The following is a 23105-nucleotide window of genomic DNA, read 5'->3' as shown; positions in this document are numbered from 1 at the left end:
CAGATATTTCTTCAGTTTCTGGGAAGTATGCATCCAGATGTTCATCATACCGCTTACTGTTGCAGTTATTATTTCTTGGGATATCTTGCCTACTGGTAGTCCAAACACTCAGCTTGACTTCTGAGCTATACCTTAAAACAAGGCTTCAACCTACACCTTCCCATTGCAATGTATAAACATCATTGGTATAAAATGGTATCAGCTGATGCAGTTTTCAAATTTTTCTTGTCCTGACAAAGCCAGGAGAAAAGACTGTGGTTCTGAAACCATAGTGGACCAGTAATACACTGTCTTGTGTGGCAGAGGAGGAGGGCATGTTAAGGGGATGCAGTGGAAAGTGAAAACTGAATCAAACGGTACCACCCCAACCCAAGTAGAAAACAGATGGGATGAGGGTGAGAACCTGAACTGCCACAGTTAATGTTCTTGAACTTCCACATTTATGGTAAGTTTCTAACAAAACTGTACTGTGTTCATCATATTGTTCAATGTTGTAGTCATTACTTGGGAAAATTTTCAAAGCAATGAAGTAGAAGGTGGCTGGCAGTAGAAAAATGGCTTGAAACAGCAATCCTGACAGGATAGCAGAGCCAGAGACTTTCCAAGCTGTAGAGATAACCTCCAGATTGTGGTGCCTGGTGAATGTTTGCACTGAGGACCAGGTGGCTGCTTTTGAGGTCGACTGAGTGCTGACCCCTTTGAGGATTGCTGCAGTGGCTCTAATAGAATGGGCTTTGACATGCCATAGTTTGTGATCATGTGCAGTTGCAATACAAGTGTTCATTTAAACACACACAGGTAATATGTTTGTTTAAATTAATGCCTTTAGATGTTAGTAACTGTAGCAAGGCGCTAGAAGAAGTTATTTACTACAGCTTGGATTATATTTTTTTTTTGGTGGGGGGGGTTCTCATCTTTGTATTAAGAACAGAGTCAGTCTGGGAACTACATGGTGTACTATCTGACCTAAATATGGCTATAAGACATGGTGTATTTAAGAAATTAGGTGTTCTCTTGCATTTCATTGTTCATTTTTCATAATACTCTAAAAGTAAAAATATCCTAGTTTGAGATATTATATAAGATATGTGCAGATTTTGTTTGAGTTTAGTAGCACTCTTTGTGGATTGTTTAGCTTCTTTAATGCTTGTAACGAAATCTGTACCTTGTAATTTTCCCAGTGTTAAACAGTAGTTTCCTAGACTTTGCTAATGCTCCACACACACTTAGAAATTGTGTATGTATATGTGTACATACATACATAGATTATTTTACAAAGTTCTGCATTTCCAAAATATGCTAGTGTGATCGTTAAGATTAGTGAAACATTAGATGAACTGTTTTACTTCACACAGCTTTTCATAGGCATGGTTAACAAGGTTTGCATTGAGCTTTCATAGGCATGGTTAATAAAGTCTGGGGTTGGTAGGGTGGCCTAATGGTTAAGGTGTTTGCCTTACAAACACAAGGTACAGGGTTTGAATCTCACAGGGGATAATTGGTTAGGCTTAAAATGTCTCGCAAGGGCAGTTAGCCTGGTACTAATCTATGAAGACTTGCTGAAACTTTTATCACCATGCCTGATAATTCTGAAACCAGCACATTGCTGTTCTATTTCCTATACAGTAATTTGTCATTTTGTATTCTATTTTTTGTAACTGAGCAGAGCTTATTGGTGCATTTTGCAAATAGAAACACTAGTAACTACTAATATATATTTGGTAGTTGTGAAGACATGTACATTGACACACTGAAGCGTTTGTGGCCCCTTTATACTCTCTGCTGTCTATCACACTCTTCCCAATGTGGGTTTGCAATCTGTAGCACACTGAATAATACAGCTGTTAGTTTGCAAACTCTTATCATCCAGGACCTCATTATCATTTCTCTGCATAGCTGTTAGGGACTGTATGAAAGTAGGCTATATATCTTTTGAACTACAGTTCATGTGCATGCGTATGACCAGTAGTGTACAGGGAGAGGTGGACTAGGAGCTCTCTTTGTTCTGCTTTGTAATACATCACCTTTGTTGTTGCAGATGTTGTATATATTGCTTATCTTGTGAAATTACTTTAACTATAATTGTTTATTTTTTCCTTACCAGCGAATGGAACCACACAGCTGTGAGCTTTTTCAGATCGTGAGATGACAGAATTGAGAGGTTGCACTGTGTTTCTGTGTTTCCTTGTCTCCCTGACATTATTTTCCTTAGCCAACTCCTCCAGGTCTGGGAAGTTTTCCCAGAAATCTGTGGGAGTGGAAGATGGCATCAGGCGACTGTGCACAGAGGAAGTTCGCTCATGGTCTGATTTGTTTTCACCTGATCGTCTGGATGCCTGGATCTGCTCTGTAATTGGCTCACTTCTGGTGGCAATGAGTGGTGTGTTTCCACTACTGGTAATTCCTATCAAGGCTGGTGCAGCACTAAAATCAGAAGGTAAGTTCAGACTCCTTGCTTTATATAAGATTTAATTACTCTTCGTGTTTGTAATCTATTGTTTTAAGCTCAGTTTAGTCATTTTTTTTAACCTTCAACATGATGTATCATAAAATTTTGTGTAATAGAAGAGGTTGTAAATAGGCACAGAACTATTCCTTGTCAGTCCCTTCTCACAGTCTTTCTTTGCTATTCTGTGCATCGTGTTGAACCATTGATGAGATTTCTAAGCAAGAAAAGTACAGATGTTTGTTTTCTAAAACTCTGTAGAAGGCATTCCACTGTATTTTTCTTATATCTACTAATAAATGTTTAGTTAAAAGTGCATGTCCGTCCTTATCACTTTCAGTATTCCAAGGTCTTTACATCTTCAAGTGCTATATGTCAGATGTATGTTTTGTGTGCAAGGTGTAAGGTATATATGTGATGTAGAAGTGCCTAATCCTCAGAATTTCTTTGCCACCAGTCTAAATGCTGTGTTTGAATTCAGTCTGCAGGATGTTCAGAATTGGTTCCACAACTGAGCCTTCTGCAGATAAGTGCCCCATTGGGATCTCTTCCTTTCTTTTTTCTTTCTATTTTCGTCCAGGATGACATGTAACCTTAAGGTAAAATGTGAGTGTGGGAGGCAGATTCCTCATAAAGATGACATGAACAGTGCTTCGTTTGCTTGGGTGTTACTAACACACATATGAGCACTTTAAGATTTGTCAAGCGTTTGTCCCTAAGACAGGTCAGTCATTTTTCCTCTCTTTCCATTTATTTGGAGAACCAGAGATTGAAGCTTTTGCTTCAGGATACCATGGCTAAATTCACCAAAGGTGCAGACCGATCCTGCTGTTCTCCAGCATCAAACAGACATTTTTGTCAGGTTGGAGGAAGGACCCGAGGATCATTCTGTGCTGCTGTCAGCTCCCTCTGCTCCAACCCAGCTGGAGGCTGATGTGGACCCCCCTACCCGCACGTCCACTGAGGCTGTGCCTTCATCTGGTACAGATGTAGAGTGGGAACCATGGTTGTTTATTTCAGAGGGGGTTAGGAGGATAGCCATGCCATGGACAAGTATGGTAAAGTATATAACTCTGCTACCTTAGCCTTCAGGGCTATTAATTACCAGACCCATATGACTAGGTACTTCGTGGCTGCTCTTTCCCACCTTGGAGGCATTCTGGCTGATATGCCTAACTCAGAGGGTAAAACTTCTGCCATTTCCCTTTTGAGCTGTTCTTCTCAGGTGGCTTGTCATTCTATTAAATGTAGCTGTGATGCTGCTGATGCCTCCTCTAGGGCAGCTGCATCTGGATCTGTTATGAGGAGGTATTCTTGGTTTTGCCTCCAGGCTGTGCCTGAAGACATCAAGGCCAAATTATTAGATTCTCCCTTAGACAACCAGACTGTTTTTGGCACTGCTGTGGCTGAATTATTTAATGCCCTTCAGGATAAGGATAAAGTGATGCAGGACTTGAAACAAATCTTTCACTTGTGTTCTTAAGTTACAGCAAAATTATCCATTAACTGCATTTAAAAGTTTTTTATGCTAATGTTTTTGGTGGTCAGAATGTATTTTATGAAAGAGATTCCCAAAATGCAAACGAAAGTTTTTATTCTTGCTGCTCTGATTTAGACTTAGATGATGATGTTGATAATTTTTATAACAGTGCTTATTGTTTAATTGATACTTCTAGTATTCCTGTTAAGAGTAAATTTGTTCCTCCCTACACCACTGAAAGTGTTACGCATTTTAGTTCTATGTCAACATTTTCTGTAAATGAGTTGTATAAAGAGATTTTAATTGATAAACAGCATATAAGTTATAATTTGACTAAACAGATGGAAGGCTTTACAGGAATTGCAAAATAAGAAATATTTAATTACAAAACCCTCGGACAAAGGAATAAGATTGTCCTTATGCATTATCAGCAGTATTTTAATATGTGTTTAGGACATTTGTCCAATGGGGAAGTTTATGAAAGAAGCGATAAGCTTACAAAGATACTATTATGTAATTTCAAGATGTGTTACAAAAAGGTGCTAGATTAGGATATTTATCACAGGAAGATATTCAAAAGAAGTTTAGTAGTGAAGGGGGGTATTTTAGCCACATTTTATTGCTTGTCCTAGTTGCACAAAAATAGTAATAATCCCCCAGGATGTCCGATTATTTCAGCTTGCAGATATTTTCTGCGTAATATGGGGGTTTTATTACATAAATTGTTACTTCCTTATGTTTTAAAGGTTCCTTCATATGTCAAGGATAGCTTTGATTTTTTTTTTTAAGTAAGATGTCTTTTTTGAAATGGAACCAAGGACATGTATTGGATAACTCTTGATGTCAAGAGTTTAGATACTACAGTTAGACATAAAGATGGGATACAGTCCCTATTTTACTTTTTGGGAAACAGTCCCCTAACAAATTATATAGTTGAATTAGTACATTTTTGTTTAATAAATAATTTTTTCACGTTTAACAATGAGATTTATAGACAGAAACAAAGTACAGCGAGGGGGGCTCCATTTGCCCCCATGAATGCTAATTTATTAATGGCTCGGTTTAAATTGGAGTGTTTGTACAAACATGGCTTTATGAAAAAAATGTTAAATGTTATCGATACATAGGTGATTTGATTTTTGTTTGTGAAGGTGGCCAACAAGAAGTTTCGCAGTTTGTTTTAGAGCTACAAAATAATGTATATAATTTGTCCTTTGATGGATTGCAGTGTGGCCAAAAAGTGACATATTTGGATTTAACTCTTCAGGGGTTGGACAATGGGGAAATATGTAGAGAGGTGCATAGGAAGTTACTGGATGGGAGTCAATATTTATATGGTACTAGTTGCCATCCTCCCCATCTTCTTTCTGCACTACCTTATGGTGAATTCTTAAGGCTATCCAGAATTTGTAGTGATAAGAAAGATCTATTAAATGCAATAGATAAATCTGCTAAAATGTTTTTAAATAGGGGTGTGATGCCCATGCCCTGGCCCAGCAATCAAGGAGCCTCAATCCTCACCACTAACACCAGAGAGGGTGTCTCATATGAGAGGAAAGGATAACAAATACACACAGTAAAGTGCAATTTCCCTTAAGAGCACACAGAGATCACAGTCCCGGGACTGGTCGCTCCCTTGCTCCCCAGGTCCCCAATAAGACTCCCCACTGGCACAGCTATAGGGTCCAGATCTCAGCCTAGCTGGGCAAGCTAAAATCTCCAGCACCCTCTCTGTCCAACCAGTGCTTCCTGTCCCTGCCCAAGTAACTGACACACACACACTTTGAGATAAGAATTTACACAACCACACAGACACTTCTGGGGAAGGCTGGCACAGGTTCTCCAGCTATGCCCCTTTTACCCAGACTATACGGTAGTAATTACTGCCACCACCCAGCTAATATTATCAGCTACCCAAAGGCCCTTAACATGGTGTCCAATTATTACTGTGCAATATTATTATCCAATTGGCAAGTGTGACTAATCAGTCAAGGCTTACTAGAGTGGCTTTGTACAATAAACTCTATAACTATGCATTGTACTCTAGAGCTTAACTTATCTCTATATAAACCAGACACAGTCAAAATGTTTTTAAATATTTAATAATAAATAATTAAAACCACAAGACAACACTTTCTACTACACAGTGCTAGGCAAAAGTTCAGATATCACACAGAAATACTTAAAATAAATCAGTAGTACAGTTCTGACATCACAGAAAAACCCTTCGTCTAATATGTCTAGCTTCTAGTTATCTACAAGAAAACACACTTCTAAAATAACTTACTTACATAGAGCAACAGGCAGTGCTGTGAGTTGGATAGTCAGACAAAAATGCTTAATCTCTGGTTCTCACTGTTTAAATTGAAACTGCAGTTCTGATTAAAACATTACATCATCTTTTACACTTTCTTTGTGTTCCCAGGCTGACAGAAACTGCATTTACATTATTTTACACTTGCAATAAAGGACATTCCATATGTAAATTCTAGTCATTAACTTTAGCCTTAAAACAATAGGCAGGAAGCCTTCATCTAGCCTTACTGGAGCCGACTTGTAAAACATCAAAGGCAGTGATTAAATAATTTTAATTTCAAAGGACCAACAAGAAATGCTTGACTTAGCTTTCTTTACAGCAGATGGCAATGTTGCCACATGGTTTTAAGTTCAACATTCATATTTCAAATGATAGAATTATATGCACAGTTTTATCTGGGTAGGCTGGCAGCCTTCACCCATCTCTACCAGTTTTCACAAGGGGATACAAGGTAGAAATGATAAATTAAGTTATTCAAAGGGTTTTAGAAACTGGGGTTGCGCAAGAATTAGATGGAGTTAATAATAATATAAATAGTTCTAAGGGAAAAAAAAAGAAATGTATTTTGTTGCAACTTATAACATTATAAGTGAGAAAATTTTGGATTTGTTGAAATATTATTGGAATTTTCTTTTGGGGGATAGAGATCCATCTAAATGGTTGGATAAATCACTATGTATGTCATATAGACTTGGAAGAAATCTTAGACATGTTAGTACATGGTAATTTTGTTTTACCTAGTTTTAGTATTGTTAGTCAACCTGCCATTTTAGGAACTTTTTCTTGTAATAATTGTACTGTATGTAAACATGTGGTGTGTTCTTTTAAGTTTATTAATAAGATTAGATTTGTACCAAAGGGAATGTTTTCCTGCAATAGTAGTGGAGTCATATATGCTCTTAGATGTCCTTGCAACCTTTTTTATATAGGTGAAACGAAAAGAACACTCAAAGTAAGATTGTTAGAGCATATTAGAGATATTAAAAATCAAAAAGAAGATAAAATTGTGGCTTCACACTTTAAAGAAAAGTACAATAGTGATTTTCTAATGTTACAGGGCAGCGTATTGGAACAAATACATTTTAAAGGGGAAGATGGAAATATGCTTAAGGAACATCTTTTCTATAAAGAATCTGTCTTTATTTTAAAATGCAATACATTAATTCCCACAGGTTTAAACTATGAGGTTAAATGGAGGTATTTTATTTAATTGAATAATGGAATAATTGTTTTATTAAGTTTGTAAATAAAGAATTGGTTTTGAAATGGATTTTACTGACCAGCTACTGGTAGCATATGCAACAGGAATGGAAGGAAAAGCAATTTCAAAACAGACAATCCCAAGTGGATAGGGAAATTGCATTAGATTTTGTTACATGTGGAAGAAACTCCAGAAAACATCAGGCCTCATTCTAAGGGCTACAGCCACTACCACAGCTTTTTCTGAGGTGGCTACCAAAGACATTTTAGAGGCTGCTACTTGAGCTCCATGCATACATTTGCCAAGCATTATAATTTACCTTTATATCCAGATCCGAGCAGGTTTGCCACTGCTGTTTTGCGGGATCTTAACTTCCTCATAATCTTATTTCTCCTCCTCCCCAGTTTGGCTATGGTACTACCCATTTGTAAGGACTGCAGATGCATCCTTGAAGGACATAGTACAGTTTTGTACCTACCATAAATGTAGATGTCCGATAGGCATGCATCTGCAGTCAGGATTACCACCCTCCCTTCCCCTCTGTGGGTACTCCTAGGGTATTTGCCCATCTGTAGCTAGCTGGAATCCCTATTATGCTGTATTTGTTTGTATATATGTACATACATGCTTATTTTTTGTTTGCTCTCTACTATTTGGAACCATTTGCATTTATCCAAATTTAGCTTTCCTAGAGGGCACCTGGCATCTGGGGCAAGAAACACTGAGGAAAATCGCGTTGGCTGATGCCTTTATACCCGAAGAACTGCAGCTATGACGTCGGGTGAAGTGCGACACCAGCTGAGGCCAGACCCAGACTTTGGAATCCGCCCGACCGAAGGGCTCCCTGGCCACAGGACAACCCATTTGTAAGGACTGCAGATGCATGCCTATCGGACATCTACATTTATGGTAGGTACAAAACTGTACTTTGCAGATGTTGTATATATTGCTTATCTTGTGAAATTACTTTAACTATAATTGTTTATTTTTTCCTTGCCAGCGAATGGAACCACACAGCTGTGAGCTTTTTCAGATCGTGAGATGACAGAATTGAGAGGTCGCACTGTGTTTCTGTGTTTCCTTGTCTCCCTGACATTATTTTCCTTAGCCAACTCCTCCAGGTCTGGGAAGTTTTCCCAGAAATCTGTGGGAGTGGAAGATGGCATCAGGCGACTGTGCACAGAGGAAGTTCGCTCATGGTCTGATTTGTTTTCACCTGATCGTCTGGATGCCTGGATCTGCTCTGTAATTGGCTCACTTCTGGTGGCAATGAGTGGTGTGTTTCCACTACTGGTAATTCCTATCAAGGCTGGTGCAGCACTAAAATCAGAAGGTAAGTTCAGACTCCTTGCTTTATATAAGATTTAATTACTCTTCGTGTTTGTAATCTATTGTTTTAAGCTCAGTTTAGTAATTTTTTTTAACCTTCAACATGATGTATCATAAAATTTTGTGTAATAGAAGAGGTTGTAAATAGGCACAGAACTATTCCTGGTCAGTCCCTTTTCACAGTCTTTCTTTGCTATTCTGTGCATCGTGTTGAACCATTGATGAGATTTCTAAGCAAGAAAAGTACAGATGTTTGTTTTCTAAAACTCTGTAGAAAGCATTCCACTCTATTTTTCTTATATCTACTAATAAATATTTAGTTAAAAGTGCATGTCCGTTCTTATCACTTTCAGTATTGCAAGGTCTTTACATCTTCAAGTGCTATATGTCAGATGTATGTTTTGTGTGCAAGGTGTAAGGTATATATGTGATGTAGAAGTGCCTAATCCTCAGAAATTCTTTGCCACCAGTCTAAATGTTGTGTTTGAATTCAGTCTGCAGGATGTTCAGAATTGGTTCCACAACTGAGCCTTCTGCAGATAAGTGCCCCATTGGGATCTCTTCCTTTCTTTTTTCTTTTTATTTTCGTCCAGGATGACATGTAACCTTAAGGTAAAATGTGAGTGTGGGAGGCAGATTCCTCATAAAGATGACATGAACAGTGCTTCTTTTGCTTGGGTATTACTAACACACATATGAGTACTTTAAGATTTGTCAAGCGTTTGTCCCTAAGACAGGTTAGTCATTTTTCCTCTCTTTCCATTTATTTGGAGAACCAGAGATTGAAGCTTTTGTTTCAGGATACCATGGCTAAATTCACCAAAGGCGCAGACCGATCCTGCTGCTCTCCAGCATCAAATAGACGTCTTTGTCAGGTTGGAGGAAGGACCCGAGGATCATTCTGTGCTGCTGTCAGCTCCCTCTGCTCCAACCCAGCTGGAGGCTGATGTGGACCCCCCTACCTGCATGTCCACTGAGGCTGTGCCTTCATCTGGTACAGATGTAGAGTGGGAACCATGTTTGTTTATTTCAGAGGGGGTTAGGAGGATAGCCATGCCATGGACAAGTGTGGTAAAGTATATAACTCTGCTACCTTAGCCTTCAGGGCTATTAATTACCAGACCCATATGACTAGGTACTTCGTGGCTGCTCTTTCCCACCTTGGAGGCATTCTGGCTGATATGCCTAACTCAGAGGGTAAAACTTCTGCCATTTCCCTTTTGAGCTGTTCTTCTCAGGTGGCTTGTCATTCTATTAAATGTAGCTGTGATGCTGCTGATGCCTCCTCTAGGGCAGCTGCATCTGGATCTGTTTTGAGGAGGTATTCTTGGTTTTGCCTCCAGGCTGTGCCTGAAGACATCAAGGCCAAATTATTAGATTCTCCCTTAGACAACCAGACTGTTTTTGGCACTGCTGTGGCTGAATTATTTAATACCCTTCAGGATAAGGATAAAGTGATGCAGGACTTGAAACAAATCTTTCACTTGTGTTCTTAAGTTACAGCAAAATTATCCATTAACTGCATTTAAAAGTTTTTTATGCTAATGTTTTTGGTGGTCAGAATGTATTTTATGAAAGAGATTCCCAAAATGCAAATGAAAGTTTCTATTCTTGCTGCTGTGATTTAGACTTAGATGATGATGTTGATAATTTTTATAACAGTGCTTACTTATTGTTTAATTGATACTTCTAGTATTCCTGTTAAGAGTAAATTTATTCCTCCCTACACCACTGAAAGTGTTATGCATTTTAGTTCTATGTCAACATTTTCTGTAAATGAGTTGTATAAAGAGATTTTAATTGATAAACAGCTTTGATTAAACAGATGGAAGGCTTTACAAGAATTGCAAAATAGGAAAGATTTAATTACAAAACCCTCGGACAAAGGAATAAGATTGTCCTTATGCATTATCAGCAGTATTTTAATATGTGTTTAGGACATTTGTCCAATGGGGAAGTTTATGAAAGAAGCGATAATAAAGCTTACAAAGATGCTATTATGCAATTTCAAGATGTGTTACAAAAAGGTGCTAGATTAGGATATTTATCACAGGAAGATATTCAAAAGAAGTTTAGTAGTGAAGGGGGGTATTTTAGCCACATTTTATTGCTTGTCCTAGTTGCACAAAAATAGTAATAATCCCCCAGGATGTCCAGTTATTTCAGCTTGCAGATATTTTTTGCGTAATATGGGGGTTTTGTTACATAAATTGTTACTTCCTTTTGTTTTAAAGATTCCTTCATATGTTAAGGATAGCTTTGATTTTTTTTAAGTAAGATTTCTTTTTTGAAATGGAACCAAGGACATGTATTGGATAACTCTTGATGTCAAGAGTTTAGATAGTACAGTTCGACATAAAGATGGGATACAGTCCCTATTTTACTTTTTGGGAAACAGTCCCCTAACAAATTATATAGTTGAATTAGTACATTTTTGTTTAATAAATAATTTTTTCACGTTTAACAATGAGATTTATAGACAGAAACAAAGTACAGCGAGGGGGGCACCATTTGCCCCCATGAATGCTAATTTATTAATGGCTCGGTTTAAATTGGAGTGTTTGTACAAACATGGCTTTATGAAAAAATGTTAAATGTTATCGATACATAGGTGATTTGATTTTTGTTTGTGAAGGTGGCCAAAAAAAAGTTTCGCAGTTTGTTTTAGAGCTACAAAATAATGTATATAATTTGTCCTTTGATGGATTGCAGTGTGGCCAAAAAGTGACATATTTGGATTTAACTCTTCAGGGGTTGGACAATGGGGAAATATGTAGAGAGGTGCATAGGAAGTTACTGGATGGGAGTCCATATTTATATGGTACTAGTTGCCATCCTCCCCATCTTCTTTCTGCACTACCTTATGGTGAATTCTTAAGGCTATCCGGAATTTGTAGTGATAGGAAAGATCTATTAAATGAAATAGATAAATCTGCTAAAATGTTTTTAAATAGGGGTGTGATGCCCATGCCCTGGCCCAGTAATCAAGGAGTCTCAATCCTCACCACTAACACCAGAGAGGGTGTGTCATATGAGAGGAAAGGATAACAAATACACACAGTAAAGTGCAATTTCCCTTAAGAGCACACAGAGATCACAGTCCCGGGACTGGTCGCTCCCTTGCTCCCCAGGTCCCCAATAAGACTCCCCACTGGCACAGCTATAGGGTCCAGATCTCAGCCTAGTTGGGCAAGCTAAAATCTCCAGCACCCTCTCTGTCCAACCAGTGCTTCCTGTCCCTGCCCAAGTAACTGACACACACACACTTTGAGATAAGAGTTTACACAACCACACAGACACTTCTGGGGAAGGCTGGCATAGGTTCTCCAGCTATGCCCCTTTTACCCAGACTATACGGTAGTAATTACTGCCACCACCCAGCTAATATTATCAGCTACCCAAAGGCCCTTAACATGGTGTCCAATTATTACTGTGCAATATTATTATCCAATTGGCAAGTGTGACTAGTCAGTCAAGGCTTACTAGAGTGGCTTTGTACAATAAACTCTATAACTATGCATTGTACTCTAGAGCTTAACTTATCTCTATATAAACCAGACACAGTTAAAATGTTTTAAAATATTTAATAATAATAAATAATTAAAACCACAAGACAACACTTTCTACTACACAGTGCTAGGCAAAAGTTCAGAGATCACACAGAAATACTTAAAATAAATCAGTAGTACAGTTCTGACATCACAGAAAACCCCTTTGTCTAATATGTCTAGCTTCTAGTTATCTACAAGAAAACACACTTCTAAAATAACTTACTTACATAGAGCAGCAGGCAGTGCTGTGAGTTGGATAGTCAGACAAAAATGCTTAATCTCTGGTTCTCACTGTTTAAATTGAAACTGCAGTTCTGATTAAAACATTACATCATCTTTTACACTTTCTTTGTGTTCCCAGGCTGACAGAAACTGCATTTACATTCTTTTACACTTGTAGTAAAGGACATTCCATATGTAAATTCTAGTCATTAACTTTAGCCTTAAAACAATAGGCAGGAAGCCTTCATCTAGCCGGACTGGAGCCGACTTGTAAAACATCAAAGGCAGTGAATAAATAATTTTAATTTCAAAGGACCAACAAGAAATGCTTGACTTAGCTTTCTTTACAGCAGATGGCAATGTTGCCACATGGTTTTAAGTTCAACATTCATATTTACAAATTATAGAATTATATGCACAGTTTTATCTGGGTAGGCTGGCAGCCTTCACCCATCTCTACCGGTTTTCACAAGGGGATACAAGGTAGAAATGATAAATTAAGTTATTCAAAGGGTTTTAGAAACTGGGGCCGCGCAAGAATTAGATGGAGTTAATCATAATATAAATAGTTCTAAGGGAAAAAAAAGAAATTTATTTTGTTACAACTTATAACATTATAAGTGAGAAAATTTAGGATTTGTTGAAATATTATTGGAATTTTCTTTTGGGGGATAGAGATCCATCTAAATGGTTGGATAAATCACTATGTATGTCATATAGACTTGGAAGAAATCTTAAAGACATGTTAGTACATGGTAATTTTGTTTTACCTAGTTTTGGTATTGTTAGTCAACCTGCCATTTTAGGAACTTTTTCTTGTAATAATTATACTGTATGTAAACATGTGGTGTGTTCTTTTAAGTTTATTAATAAGATTAGATTTGTACCAAAGGGAATGTTTTCCTGCAATAGTGGTGGAGTCATATATGCTCTTAGATGTCCTTGCAACCTTTTTTATATAGGTGAAACGAAAAGAACACTCAAAGTAAGATTGTTAGAGCATATTAGAGATATTAAAAATCAAAAAGAAGATAAAATTGTGGCTTCACACTTTAAAGAAAAGTACAATAGTGATTTTGTAATGTTACAGGGCAGCGTATTGGAACAAATACATTTTAAAGGGGAAGATGGAAATATGCTTAAGGAACATCTTCTCTATAAAGAATCTGTCTTTATTTTAAAATACAATACATTAATTCCCACAGGTTTAAACTATGAGGTTAAATGGAGGTATTTTATTTAATTGAATAATGGAATAATTGTTTTAAGTTTGTATATAAAGAATTGGTTTTGAAATGGATTTTATTACTCCTTGAAGGTCTCTGACCGAAGCGCTAGAGAGAGAGAGTAAACTTTGTTTTGGATCTGTAGCCAGTGTTTTGCTTTTAAAGTGATCCCTCTAAGCCTTTTTTTGCTCGTAAGCAGTGTAAACAGCCATCTAGGGACAAGAGTTCTTTTGGAGAGTTTTTCCAATCAAGACTTCTCATGGTGTTAAGAGTCAAAAGCCTTCTTTCCCTGACAAATTTGCTTCTATTTGACATTTAGCTGCTCCTACCCTTTGGCCAGATTCCTCTGTCCCTCAGACTGACTCTTTCTTTTCCTGTTTGGCAACAGATCACCACAGATGCTTGGGTACTTTCCATTATCCAAAGTTGTTATTTTATTGTTTGGAAATCCCTTCCTCCATTCTCAGGCCTTCCTCAGTCTTCTCCTTGTCAGCTGCCTCATTTTCCTTTGGTTCTACAGCATCTGGTGGTGCAGGGACTGTCAAACTTGTCCCACCATCTCATCAAGAAACAGACTCAGCACAGCTCCTCATGTTCCTGCAGCATGTTACAAGCAGCAGAGAGACGAAAAGAGTCTTTAAACAGATTAAGTATTTTTTTTCTTTGCCTTTCTACTTGCGACTGCATATTCTCGCCGAAAAGCGAGTTTCTAGCTATTCTAATATCTGAAAAAAAGCTTGTTTTTGCATTTTTACTGTTCCTGCACTTCTTTAAATCGTTTTTGTGTTGTTTAACTGTTGTAGGCTACACACTCAAGTGTGCTAGCCTGTTTAAAGCATTTACAGTGTTTTTCTGTTAAGTTACTGTTGTTCTGTTGAAAAAAGAAAAAAAAACAAAAAAAATATCCTTGTTTCCCACCTTTTCTGAACTAGAGTAGTCCAGATTTCAGGTTTTGCTGAATTCTGGGCTGTGGTATAAGTTCCTGTGTTGCCCATATCCTTACTTGGATAGGAGGAAGCTTCTCTGTTCACCAGTGAGAGTGGGGAGCTTTGAGCAGCCTATCTGTCTCAGCCCAGCAACTAGTAGCTTATTGGCCGTTTTGGGCCAATTCCTATCTCTTTCAAGTTCCCTGCCTTAAAACCCGCATTTACGCGGTTTTGCTCGTCGTGCAATGTCGCACAGTGCCATTTAAGCGATTTTAAACTATTCCCGGCTCCACAAAGTCTGCTCTTCAATTTTTCCCTTAGAACTAGTCAAACTCTCAAAATAAGCACTCTGCCTTCATTCTACAGCTCAGCACTTGCTCAAATTTCTCAGTAAGCACTAACAAACTTTAGCACTACACTCCCTTATACTATCCAGAAGTACAAGACTCCCTATTCGTCCATTCCGGACAATCAATAAATCAGTTCTTTAAACCATCCAGGCATGTCCAAAGCACAGTTTCAGGTATACTCTCCAGTCCAGCTAGTGAATCTGGGAATCTTGAGGCAATGTTACAATAGCCTTATGTACAGAGACAACCCTCTCCTCCTTCCAACAAACTCAAATATATAAGAGATGCAACTATACAGCCAAACTGGAGGCCAGGCTCTCTCAACCCAAGACTGGCACAGTCAGTCAGGAGGAGAAGGAAACCACTCGCACCACACAGCCAGTCTCACATAGACCAATCGCTCCAGCAAACAAGACACATAAACTCACAAAAACATACTTGGAGGCTCTAAATAAAAATCTGCCAAAACAACAGAGACCTCCAAAGCAGACATCCAAGCAACCGCTAGCCCACAACAACTTTCACGTATCACATACTTCACAAAGTCAGTGTGCCACGCAGTCGCAGCCCCTAAGGCTAAATAACACACCTAATACACTAGTAATTGGAGACTCTATTGTCAGGTGCACTGTCATGCACTGACGTCCCACTCACCAGACTGAACAAGGAGAAGGTCACTGTAAGCTGCCTGTCGGGTGCCAGGATCTGCTACATAACACAAGCACTCAGGTCACTCCACAGCAGGTACAAATATGACTCTGTCATTGTCCATGTTGGTGTGAATGACCTGAGACGTACCTCCCTAGACTACATGAAAAGAGACCTAGAGGTGCTCTCTGATCATGTAGCCCAGGCCGGTATGACCCTCACCCTGAGTAGCATCTTGCCCTCACCAAGAATGATGCCACAGTATAAAGACAAAATGATAAATTTTAACAATTGGCTAAGCCATTGGTGTCATTCAAAGGGGATCCAGTGTCTGTCCACCTGGGATGACATGCTCGACAAGCCACATTACTTCGCCAGGGACGGCTTGCACCTGTCACCCTTAGGCTTTCAAATACTGGCTAAGGCTCTTGCCACCCCCATAGTGCCTTTTTTTTAGGCAAGGCTCAAAAGACAAACCCACCTCTATAGACAATACCAGAAACAAAAAACTAAGGTTAATGCTACTCAACGCCAGAAGTCTAAACCTCAAGATGCACGCACTCAAGGCACTCCTCAGTATGGAGAAAATCGATATCTGTGCAGTAACAGAAACCTGGTTCAAGGCCCCAGAGAGCACTCCAGCACTACCAGGATTTGACTCATACCATTCTTTTTGTACCTAGAACTCGGAGTGAAATACTAAAGGCGAGGGAGTATCCATTGTCATCAACGATACACACACCTCCAGGTTAGTGGCACTGCACGAAGCAGAGGAAACCATCCATGTGCAACTAACAGTAGGTAAAACTGCTTTTCAGTTTGTAGCCTGCTACAGACCACCCATCTTGTCTCAAGACCCCCACTCGGCATTCCTGAGAACATTGGAGAATATGAAGGCCTCACCAAACACCATGATATGGAGGGATTTCAACTACCCAAACATTGACTGGGAAAACTACTCCAGCCCCAACTCTTTCGCCCAACAGTTCCTGGAGTTTATAAACTCAAGTGCCATGGAACAACTGGTCACCACTCCCATAAGAGGGGACAACATATTGGACTTGGTCATCACCAACATGGGGGCTCAATGTTCCACACCAGAGGTAAACCCCTCGGTAAGATCAGACCATAAACTAATCACAATGGACATCCACATCCCGACCCCACCCCCAGCCAAGGAAACCACTGTGAAACATTTCTCAAAAGCAAACTTCACACTTCTCAAGACCGAGGTGGAAAGTTTCAAAGCCCCTGGGCTAATGGAAAATGCTACCCAAACTGCAGAATCCTTTACAAATGCACTCTGTGAGCACCTACAGGAATGCATGAATCGTGCCATTCCAAGTAAAACCAAGACTCACTCCTCCAAAAACAGGAGACCAGTCTGGTGGACCCCGACCATAAATAAGCTATACAACAGAAGGAGGAAACTATTACATGATAAGGCAAAATCCCAAAAAGGGAATGCATCCCTGATCAGTACTATCAAGAAACTTCGATCCCTCATAAAATCATCAAAGGCTAGCTTTGAAAGAAAAACCGCCAAAGACTCTAAAGATAATCACAAGGCTTTCTTTAGCTACATCAAGAATCTGGGTGGCAACTCTCAGATCTGCTCTGAGCTGGTGAAAATGGCACAAAATACACTGAACCCACTGACATTGCCAACATTCTGGCGGACCGGTTCAGTGCAAACCCCACCCCCTTTCCCCCCAAAAGGGCCAGTGTCTATCCCAGAAGAATGCAGTCCACCAGACATCAAAGACACACAGGTGAAAGCAGCCCTCTCCAAAGTAAAAAGCACAGCATCAATGGAACCGGATGGTATCCCGGGCTGCATCTTACACGAGCTCCAAAATGAACTAAACCCTCACATAAATTCACTGTTCCAACTCAGCCTTACCCCAGGTTATGTACCCAAAGAATGGCGTACAGCAACAGTGATCCCACTCCTCAAAGTGGCGCCACAACGGATCCCGGGAACTATCGCCCTATAAGCCTGACTAGCCTGGTCTGCAAGGCTATGGAGCGCATCATCATGGATCTCATAAACAAAGACATTTGGAACCTCCAAACACTGGACCCTACCCAATTCGGCTTTGTTAAAGGCAGATCTTGCCTCTTAAACCTAGTTGACTTCTTTGAAATAGTAACCAAAGCCATAGATGAGGGAAAGTTAGTCCACACAGCCTACCTGGACCTCGCAAAGGCCTTCGACACAATACCCCACTCTGGCATCATAAATAAGCTTACCAGCTTAAATATTAACCCATATATCACAAGACGTGTTGCAAACTGGCTCAGGGATCGAACTCGCATGGTCAGAGTCACGGGTGCCATGTCCGACTCTAAACCGGTTACAAGTGGCGTCCTACAGGGCTCAGTCCTGGGACCCCTCTTGTTCGGTATATACTTCTCTGAGGTACAGGCAAACACGGGAGGACTGTGGCTTACCAAGTTCGTAGATGATTGCAAACTGGGAGCCATAATCGACTCGCCGGCTGACACAAGCATCCTCCAGAAGGGCCTTACGGAGACGGATACCTGGTGTCAGAACCATGGCCTCAAGCTAAATGCCAAAAAGTGCATAATCATCCCCTTTGGGAAAAACAAAGTGCCCACAAACTACCAAATAGGAGGCAATCCACTAAGTACGGAAGAAATAATTGGGGATCTGGGGACCCAAGTAGATAGTAACCTCTCCTTTGACAATCACATTGCCAAAGTGGTTAGAAAAGCCTTCTATATAGCTCACCAAATCACAAAAGGGTTCACATCTAGATCAAGAGAAGTCATTGTGCCCCTCTACTCATCGCTCATCAGGCCCATAATTGAGTACAATGCCCCATTTGGGATGTACCTTACCCGACACCTGTAACAGCTGGAGAGACCTCAGAAATACCTCACCAAGAGGATTGTGGGCCTCAAACAGATGCCCTATGCAGCTCGACTAAAGAAACCCCAGCTGTACTCAGTTGCTTATCGCCTACTCAGAGGCAATCTTTGCCTGACGTACAAGGCCATGTCTAACCCGGAATTGTTGGACATGCTCCATCTCAAGAAAACCAAATTCATTAGAGGTACACGCTCCAGGGATTTAAACCTTAGCACAACAATAAATAGGACATGCTGGAGGGATAGATTCATATCCCAAAGGCTTCCCTCGCTCTGAAATAGAATCCCAGTCCATGTTGGGCAGAGCCCCTCGCTGACCCTCTTCAAGAGAAATCTTGATGAGTGGATGGGAAATCGTAAATTTACTCCTGGGATCACTTCTATGGCCCTGCTGGACAGAGGCTCAGGAATCCAGTCTAAAAGGGAGGCGAAAGCCAACACATTCTGGCTAAGCTTATAAATGCCCTAGGGCAGATAGCCTAGTTACCTACCTATGAACAGGTTTTTATTCCAAGCTTTTTCTGGTCCTTGGGAAGGAGGGTTCACGGAGGCCCATTCTAGATCTGTCTTTTCTCAACACCTTTCACAAGGTTCCTTCTTTCTGATGTTGTTTCTTCAGACACTTTTCCCTGTGTTGCTTCCTCACTTTTCTGGTGTCCTTGGATTTGAAGGACACTTATTTCCACATTCCTCTTCACCCTATCTTTAGGAAAATTTTACATTTCTCTGTTTCTTTCTCTCATTATTAGTTCTCTGCTTTGTTTTTTTTGTCTTTCTAAAGTTCCTAGGGTCTTTGCTAAATGTTTGGCCTTTGTGGTTGCGTTCTGCAGACTTCAGAGAATTTAGATATTCCTTTATTTGGACAATCTTTTCATTCAAGCCCCCTCTCAGCAGCTCCTGCTTCAGGGTTTACATTTCTGTAGGCTTCTTCTGTGCAATGTGGGGTTCACACTCGATCTCAAAAGTCTGTATTGATTTTCTCTAAGGACCAAGTGTTTCTGGATTGCAAGATTCAGACTATTCTAATGTCTTTCCTCCTGCCTCCCAAAATTCGCTCTTTCACTGCTTATTCCCAGTCTTTTCTTCCTGTTCCAGTCCTTCCTGCAAGGGAATTTCTCTGCACTGTCGGGTACGTGACATCCACCATTCCTATGGTTCCATTTGCCAAACTTCACATTAGGAAATTCCACTGGTATCTCATATCTGTTTGGCTCCAGCACATACACACACACCCCCCCTGCAATATCTGGTCCTCTCTTGCCGTGTCTCGAGTTTGAGCTCCACTGTTGGATTAAAGGAATTTTCCTGAAGCTCCTTTCCCTACTCAGGAGCTCTATATGTATGCTTCTGATTACAGTAGGGGAGTATCCTTCAGTAACCTAAAAGTCCAAGGTCTTTGGTCTTATCAACAACTGGCAGATCGTATCAGCATCAATATGATGAGGACTCTGCTTCTAGCACTCTGGACTTTTCACCCTCTTTGGGTTCCAGGTCCTTTAAAGGTCATGTTATACATCAACGAGCAAGGGGGCACAAAGTCTTACCTTCGTTTCAGGCTGGCTGTTCAGACTTGGGATTTTGCAGTCTGCCATCATTTGGTTTTCAGGTCTACATTCCTTCATAACATAGTCTGGTGACAAATTCTTTGAGCAGCTCCAGGACAAATTCTTAAAAGTTGATGCTTCACAGAGGGATGCTTCTATGCTCTGGACATTTTACATTGGTAGACTACTCCTGAGTTATATCTTTTTGCATCCCCTTTGAAGAGACAACTTCCCCAGTTCTGTTCCAGAGTGCCAAGTCCTCTGCTTGGAAAGTGGATGCCATACCTTTTTCGTGGAAGGGGATGTTTCTGTATGCCTGTCCTCCTTGTCCTCTACTCTGGTCCTACACAGGTCCTGCACAAGATCATGTGGGACACACCCAAAATTTTGCTGGTGACTCCCTTTTCGTACTGACAGCACTTGTTTCCCCATCTAGTTCATTTGGCTATGGCAGTCATCACAAATTACATCATAACATGGATCTTCTTACACAAGACAAAGGGTCTCTCATTCACCCTCACTTGTCCACCTTTCAGTTGACACTTTAAGTGATACAGTTTTGATTCCTTTTAGGCACTAATTTTTTGAGGATGTGATTCTGGTTTTGCTGGAGGCCAGAAACCCACCACTAAGAAATCATAGGTGGTTAAATGGAAGAGATTTTCTGTTTGTTGTCTCAAGCATGCCCTGGACTGTTTTTCTGTAGGGTTCCTACTGGTCTTTATTTGTGTGCTTTGCTCCATTTTTACTTTGTGTATTCATCTGTTAAAGTTAGTCAGCCATTTCCACTTGTCTGCATCTGAATCCACCTTTGGCTTCTAGTTTTGAATTCAAACAATTTTTAAAAGATGTCCTTCATATTTGGTCTCCAAGAAAGCCAGCCTATTTCTTCTTCTTGGGATCTTAATTTTGTTCTTGAGAAATTGGCCCAGTCTCCTTTTCAGCCTGCATTGTTTTCTCCATATAACATTGTACTTGGAAAACTGCATTGTCAGTTGCTGTTACGTCTGCCAAGAGGGTCTCTGAACTTCAGACACTCATGGCGGTTCCACCTTTTTTTGGTTTTTAACAGGGACAAGGTATCTCTTTGTACCAGTCCTCCTTTTATGCTCAAGGTGGTTAATGAATTGTCCTTAAATAAATCCATTAATCTTCCTTTTTTCCCTTCTCCAGAATTCTAGTGAGAGGGTTCTTCAGACTCTGGATTTACATAGACAGCTCAGACATTACTTGGACAAGACAAAGCATATCAGGAAATCTGAGAAGCTTTTTGTTTTCTTTCATGCCAGGAAAATCTAAGAAAAACATCTCCTCCTGTTTTTCTAAGGCCATTTCTTTTTGCTGTTTTTTTTTTTCATGGCAAGCATCTTTCCTCTTCTGTTCATGCTCAATCTACCAGGACAGTGGCCTCTTCTGGTGCTTTTTTTCAAGGGTTTGGATACTAGATCTATCTTGGAAGTTAGATTTAATTTCTAGGTTTTGCCAGAGCCATCATTCATGAGTTTTTGGTGGGCTTCTCTGTCTCTTCTTCCTCCCATACTTTACAGTAGCTTTTGTACAATTCCAAGAGTAAAGAATAATGCAACAGTGAGAAGAAGGACATAGTACGATTATGTAAGATCTTACCATGATAGTAGATGCCCTACTTCTGTTGCGATATTCTGTCCCTCCCTCCTACCCCTTGTTACTTTCTGTTGTTCTCTTTCTTAGAGGGGCCTTTCTTTTTTCTTATTTTTCTTCTTCCCTTTCTGAATGTGCATGTTATTGTTTTCCTCTGGGGTTGCTGTAGTTCTGGGGCACTTCATTTCTAAGGATTAGGTACTCTTGCATCAAATATGTACTTTACGCCTTGCATGTAGGACATACGTCTGATGTACAGCGCCTGGATTTTAAGGCTTTGGTATGTTGGCTGTATGTTCGGCTATCCTTAGCAGGATATCCCAAGAGTAACGAATATTGCAACTGTGTGAAAAAGGAAATCTACTGTTATAGTAAGATCTTACGAAGTGTACTTTTCTCCTTTATGGTAATAGTACATTGTTAATCTCTACAGCTTTTTCTTAAATGTTTGTTTTCCTTAAGTACTGGAGTATTGAAAAGGGGTCAGGAGGATTAGTCTATCTGTGTGTTAAATAAATTTTGAATAAATTAACTTTTGTAAACGTATATGAAAGTATTTGATGGTGAGTGTTCCATTTGTTTCCAATTTTATCCCAGGTTTACTTAGCTGTATTGAAAATAGGCATGGAATTTCTGCGTCTCCTTTTCTGTGTGATCAGCCTTGCATACTTCACCTGCTCAGATATCAGAAGTACCCATCTGATCTGGAAAGACAATTTACAAAGAAATGATCTTTTGCAGGTTCTTTAGACAGTTGCGAACCAATGTGCTTTAGCTTGTAAGCAGTCCTTTAGCAACTTTGTATACAAGGCTAACATCAGTAATGACCCTTTCTTCCAGAAGTCTCAGATATTACCCCTCATGTCAGACTTATCAGACCACTCATGCATGTGACTTACAAAGATGCAGCAAGCCCCACTCCCTCTCAGGTTCTTTCCTTTTATTTTGTGCTCTGCTGGGCCTGACATATTTCTGTTAGGTTAATTAAAAACTTCATTAACAATGAAAATGAAGTGCACTGTGAAAAGCAAACCTCTGTCAAGGATCCTCACTTGAACTGCCTTTACTATTAGCATCAGTCACAGCAGGCTTTTAGACCGATATAATGAAGAAAAAGATGGATCGTCAAGAACGTTCTCCTGGTTTTGCCCATCTTTCATAGATGTTCTTGTTTTCTGTTTTTACAAACATTATTAATAGTTGACCGTACATCTTTTACTGTAGTTTCAATAGGAATTACTAGCTAAATTGAAAATGTTTCCTCTTTGTTGCTTTTGTGTTGACTTGTAAACTTTCTTAAATACTACTACAGTTGTTGCATGATTTAGCTAGCCTTTTAGTAATGCAAAC

The 23105-nt window shown here is 39.7% G+C and overlaps 1 protein-coding gene and 1 long non-coding RNA gene across 3 annotated transcripts in view; both read left to right on the top strand.

Annotated features, from left to right (window-relative positions):
* LOC122811210 overlaps positions 1-2431 on the top strand; it is a 335417-nt gene extending 332986 nt beyond the window's left edge. The window contains exon 3 of the long non-coding RNA XR_006366224.1: positions 2105-2431. This is a non-coding gene — a long non-coding RNA (uncharacterized LOC122811210). The remainder of the gene's footprint in view (positions 1-2104) is intronic.
* Positions 2432-8444: 6013 nt separating this feature from the next.
* SLC39A13 (solute carrier family 39 member 13) overlaps positions 8445-23105 on the top strand; it is a 584382-nt gene continuing 569721 nt past the window's right edge. For both annotated transcript variants that reach the window (XM_044082895.1, XM_044082894.1), the window contains exon 1: positions 8445-8777. In XM_044082895.1, the coding sequence (XP_043938830.1) occupies positions 8486-8777 (292 nt within the window). In that variant the 5' untranslated portion in view covers positions 8445-8485. The remainder of the gene's footprint in view (positions 8778-23105) is intronic.

Source organism: Protopterus annectens, chromosome 9.part0 (assembly GCF_019279795.1).
Source record: "Protopterus annectens isolate FY-2018-M chromosome 9.part0, PAN1.0, whole genome shotgun sequence".
Taxonomy (NCBI): Eukaryota; Metazoa; Chordata; order Ceratodontiformes; family Protopteridae; genus Protopterus; species Protopterus annectens.
This window is presented reverse-complemented; position numbering and strand designations above follow the sequence as displayed.